General features: G+C 47.0%; 1 protein-coding gene across 3 annotated transcripts in view; it reads left to right on the forward strand.

The window, feature by feature from the left end:
- LOC106746836 (cadherin-87A) overlaps window positions 1–6,000 on the forward strand; it is a 223,162-nt gene that overhangs the window by 186,186 nt on the left and 30,976 nt on the right. For all 3 annotated transcript variants that reach the window (XM_014623909.1, XM_014623928.1, XM_014623918.1), the window contains one exon: window positions 5,059–5,276. In XM_014623909.1, coding sequence (XP_014479395.1) covers window positions 5,059–5,276 — 218 coding nt within the window. The remainder of the gene's footprint in view (window positions 1–5,058; window positions 5,277–6,000) is intronic.

The raw sequence follows: 6,000 nt of genomic DNA on the forward strand, positions 1-6,000 counted from the left end.
TTGACTGATTAGGTGTATCCATTATTACGTTCTTCACGGTCCTCTTTGTACAATTATCTTTATGCAGGATGCCAAACTTACAATATGAAGACAATCCGATATAACATAGCTATAAACAAATGTGTGTGTGTGTGTGTGTGTGTGTGTGTGTGTGTGTGTGTGTGTGTGTGACTGTGTGGAAGATATCCGCAATATCTTAATGAGCTCTACTGGGACAGTTATCAGATAAAACCGCACGGAATGGCAGAAATATATCAACGTTACTCAATATGACGTCCGTCATTTTTTCTTTTCTTGTAGATATAGATTTTTAATCTTGTAGATAATAGACTTTTAAATCGGCATATTCGTGGTCAACATTGGAGCCAACGTCGTTAATCTACGTTTGCCAAATCGCCGGATATCGGCTTTACACACGTTCACCGTTTAAGGATAAGATTTCCCCATACAGCAGTGTTATAAACCACCCGACTTTCATCTAACCCAATTGTGTCATACAACCCGTTTTCTTGTTGGACGAAGGTAAAGAACAAACAAACGTTGCACAGAGTCCAATGTGTTTTGTCGTAACATAGTTGAGAGATAATTTTCTATTTTAAATTACCAGCCACCCGTATCGGTAAACATTCGCATTTTCATTCATTTTAATACAATTGCGGAATTTCAATACACAATTATGAGACTCACCGATAATTCACTGGTGTACAACTAATTATTCCCAGCTGTCAAGAGACGTGGTGCCTCGACGTCTTGAACTGACCAAGTACCGCGCACGAATAACGCAATTTTTCGTTTCGCGTCGCCTAGCTTGCGATTGAATCGTTCAAGGAACTATGATGATACAAAATCAAACATAGAAAAATGGACGATAAGAAATATCTTATGATATGGTTTCGTCGATAAGATACGCTATGGATAATCAGTGATATGTGGGAAAAAATTCGCGCACGGACATTGAGCGAGCGCTGTGAATCATCACTAACTAGAAAATGTTCCCGTTCTGATACGATGTATCTGCGCATAAGCCATTATATTTGTGAGGAGCGGGATAGCCTATGGCCACCGCGCGTGCAGAAGAAAAGGAGGGAAAGGTATCGAGTACGGGTAGCCCTGTGGGTGTGCGCTAATAACGCGAAGTCCTTATGACTGCTCACACGCAGCTGTATTTTCTGGCTAAGTACAAACTCGCAAATGCAACAAAGGAAAACGATGTGCTAAAGGCTAAGGAACGCGGCGTAGAACAAAATGGCCGCGAAGCTAAACGCTGTGGTCGCGAGAGAACAAAATGGCCGCAGCGCGGAATGAAATGGGCGCTACGCGCAATGAGATGATCGCGAGAGAACAAAAATGTCCACAGCGCGGGACGCAGAAATCGGAACGCTATTTACAGTGAGAGCTCGGCTCGTTCTCTCACGCGGGGAGAGATACGAGACGCAGGCCGCTCAAGGCGTCGCGAGGGCGACGCGTGGCACAAGGATGTCACTCGCACTCGCGGGCACTGATACGCGCCGGTTCGTAGCGTCGGAAGCGGAACGCATAAGGGTGAATACCGAGGAACACTCACGAGCACGTTCGTGTTGTCCAGAGTCCGAGAAGGAAGAGAGCGAGCCGGGGTCCTGGCACGATCGCCGGGGCGCTTCGAAAACAAAACACGATCGCGCCACAGAACACGTGGTTGGCCGGTGGGGTCGCGTGACACTCTCGTGGTTCCGGCGGTGCGCGCGACGCGCCGGAAAAGCCGGGTGACGCCGGAGCCGGTCAGAAGACCGGACGCGGTTGCAGAACTTGCTTCCTCATACGTGAAGCCGCTCTGGGCGGTGGCGTCGCCGGTGACGGCGGGCGAGGCTCGACCGCCACATATTAATAATCGTCAGACATCCTGTATGTATTCATTCACTATTATTGCATTGGGAAATGAAGAGACGTTCAAGCAGCGATTTAACAATTCACCGTGTCGAAGCATGTATTTTTCATTCACGACAACCATTTAAGTTAAAGGAAGAGTCGGTATGTCGGTTTTAACGCTGTATTCGCACACACGTACACTTACATACGCATGCAACAAATTCACAACAAAGCGCACTGCGATCAGGTCTTACGGGCGATTTTCCTATTTACGAGCGGCGCGTGCAGCTCGCGTAAGAAGCCCGTGCTCGTTACGACGGCGTGTCGTACAGTCACGACAACGGGTAATGGCAAAAATTCCAAGCGACCATCGTGAATCCGCGACGGCGGCTGGTTCTTCGCCGAGGCAAGGATGAGATCGCGATCGCGTGCGCCGTTGCTGCCTTAACGATTATCGCTCACTTTTCTCGAAGAGGAGGAGACCACTCCCCGTCGTCATCGTCGCTGTCACGGTCGTTGTAGTCGTCATAGACGTCGTCGGGAGGAGAAGGGTGTGGAAAGCCACAGCTGCGACCGCGTAGTATGTACCTACGTCGGAGAATAGGCCCGTAAAAAAGGATGGCTCTCGTTGGCCGACCTTAAAGTCCGCGATGTATCTATTACGTTCGCTACAATTTCCGGCCCGACCGGAAGTTCGGCGAAGAAGAAAGTTTCCGGAAGGCGGAGAAGACACCGCGATAGGTGGCGAAACGAGGGGGAACATGGGGTGGGGGGAGGTAAGCATTTCGTTCGTCCCAACTTGGTAATAGTTTTACGACTTTTCGGGCTTACGAGGTCGAGACCCGCCCCCGCCTCGCGAATTAGCGGTCAGGGACCTGCAGCTTCTTTGGATCCCGAAGTGTCGTGACCTGCCGTGGACAAAGTTTGTCCGGCGTTTCCCGAACAGGATAGCGTGTACGAGGTGACCCGCTGGCGCCATTTCTCCCGTGCGCTGATATCTCGGTCGATCTGGAATCCACTCGATTTTTCCTGCCGTAACGCTGACTGTAACGGTAACTGTTTACGAAAGGTCGCATTTCTCACGGGTCATTTCGATTTTAGTATTTCGAGTCCTGAAACGGTACTCACACTTTAAATCTCGCAGAGTTCGTATCTAATCCCTAAGAGATATAGATTTAAAATATTACAATTTTGCAGTAAATTGTATACTGATAACATCAATTTAATCAAATTACATATATAATATATAATTCTTGTAATAATTTTAATAATATGTCAATTATATATTATAATATGTATTATAATGATACTTATTATAATACTAATAATAAAATATTAATTATATGTAATAACTGATAATACACTTATCCAATATATATCAACATTTTAAATATAATTATCATTTATATATAATCGCATAAAATATCACATATTTTCGGTTTCCTTCGTTCATATCTTTTCAAGTAATGTTAATTTCAAATTTTTCTACATTTAAATTCTCCAGGTAAAATTGAAAGATATATATGTATATATACAGGTATGTAGCTACAAAATTGCACGACGTGATGTATAGAGAAAGTTAAATATTATCTCTTCTTCGGAAAAGATAAATGCAAAAGTTATTAGCTCTCAACCTTGAGTCTCCGTCTCTAAAGTACTTGAGGCATTTTCTTCTTGCGATGCTTTAAACGGCACGATGGTACAATATTATACAAAAGGTCGAGAGAAACTTCCGACGTATAGAGATGTTTTCTTCAACGTTCACGAAGCACCCGAGATCGCCGTATTGATTGCGCGCGCGCGCGCATCGCGAAAAAAGGAGCAACGGAAACATTAAACTCCGGATCTCGAAGCGAAATTGATTACAAACAGATCCTCGGCGATGTGCGGTGCGCAAAAATCGATTTCCGCACGACAGACCCATCAATCATAATCTGTTTAGCTCGTGTAGCCTTAATTACTCGAATCGATCGCACAACGGCTGCAACCTCACCGTGCTGTGCTACAATGGATGTGGCGGTACCATGCGATGCTTTAGCGATTGTATTCGCTGACTGACTCGATGATCGCCGGCCAGTACAAATCTTGATTAATCCCCGCGTCAGTCAAGGGAAACGGGACTTTCAAATACCGATATCTCGGAAAATAATCGCTACTTCGCGAGCAAGGCTAAGCGAGGTGATCCGACCTAACGACGTATCGCTGTAATTTCTTTACTTTTAATCCCAACACTTCATTTTCCTACGATAGATGAATTTTTTTTTTACTTCTTCGTCCGTTCGTGGGTAAAAATCTAAAATATTAGACACTTATTTTCGCACACATATATCTGATATTATTATTTATACATCGTCCACATATTTATACATTATTGCGATATTATTATTTACATATTATGCAGTTATTACTTGTACATACGAAATATTGTTTATACGTTACAGCACAGGGAATTTATCATTACCGTGTGTACATGTGCGTGTCTGTGTATGTATGTGTGTGTAATTTTCGTATCAATGTGGCCACAATGGCCGACATACATGCCCACTTACGTGGCGCACCTTTGCTGCTATACGCTGCACCTTAGAGCGCGCGAACTTTCGCCATTACGGTTGGTCAACTTTAATCGTTTGTTACTTGAAAACTATCTACCGTACTACTTGATAGCCTCTCGCGGCATTTTCGTATGAAAATTTCGCTTTCCACATTTTACTTAGGAAATCTCGGAGCCTGAGAGGTTTTCCGCGAGAAATGGGACGTCCCCTCCTCCCTCTTCCCTCCCGCGTGTATACCTGTGCGCTCCATCGAAAGCTTTATTCGTACGTACACGGGCAGACGCAGCTTCACACACACACACACACACACACAAAGGGTTCCACCCGTCCAAATCTTTCCACCCTTATTGTATAACCGAGAACAATTCGGCACGTTTCGATATCGCATTAGAACTCGTGTACTTTTGTTTTGCGAACAAAAGCGGAGCGGTGGCGCCTGCGAGACACCATTGCATATTTCACCAGCCGTCGTCCCCGGAGCAGTCCCGATCGCGGCTTGCTGCGCGTAAGGGAGTTAACGGGAGGAATAAATAAACCCACCGAAAGAGTACACACACGGGGAAAGTACCCGGGCGGGAAGGGATTTCACTGGCGTTCGCCCGCTCGCGATATAGCCGACAATAAACTCTCGAAAACAAACGTTCCCTTCTTGTTGTTCCAGCGGGTAACAACGTGAACGAGCCACCCATCCTGGAGGCCGCGGGATACCCGACGGGCCTGCCGCTCTCGGAATCGACCAAGGTCGGCACGGAAGTGTTCGTCCTGAAGGGCCACGATCCCGAAGGATCGCCGGTGAAATATGGCATACAACTCACGGACCATTTCCTCGTCAATCCGCGCAGCGGTGTCATCACTCTGGCAAAGCCGCTCAATCGCGAGGTAAAGTGCCGACCGGTTTATAACGGGGCGAGGGGGACCCGCGCCCGACTTTTAAGTCGGCCCCGTCGTTTCGGTAATATAGAGCGAACGATTAAGCAAAGCTCGCAGAGATCTGCGATCAATTTTCATCCCTTCACACACGATCTCTCGCATCCGGATTCTATTCGCCCGATCTCTCGTGATACTCGACGATACGCTTGCCGAAAACCGCATGTTCGGCTTATCTTCGGTTTGCCCCGACTCTCGGAGGGAGGACATCGGAAAAATACACGGGCCGTTTACGTTCCGCTGCTGTACAACTTACCCGAAATGCCCGTCGAAATCACACAAGGACACTGCCGACCGTTTCTCCTGCTCGAGAAAGACAAATGGAAAGCCGGGGAAAGCGCGCGGAACAACGATCGCGAACGTGTTTCGAATGCTTCGCAAATCTGTCCGTAACTCATTAACCGCAATTTTCCATCGCGACCGACGTCGATTCGACATCGATCTGTTAACTCGCGGAGCGCGAAACAAATGTCGGGAATTTTCATCCCGTCATTTCGCCGGGGTATTTGCGGCGAATTTACCGGGTGAATAATCGGCCGGACCTTCGCAATCGACGCGGCGTTTGTGCATCGGCGCCGATGTCGTTCAATGCGATTAATGTGATTATGATGTCTCGGGACGTAATGCAACTGCGCACGGATTTTCGTATATTGACCCACCCCCCGATCCCCCCCCC

Source organism: Dinoponera quadriceps, unplaced genomic scaffold (genome assembly GCF_001313825.1).
Source record: "Dinoponera quadriceps isolate SergipeBrazil2010 unplaced genomic scaffold, ASM131382v1 scaffold192, whole genome shotgun sequence".
Lineage (NCBI taxonomy): Eukaryota > Metazoa > Arthropoda > Insecta > Hymenoptera > Formicidae > Dinoponera > Dinoponera quadriceps.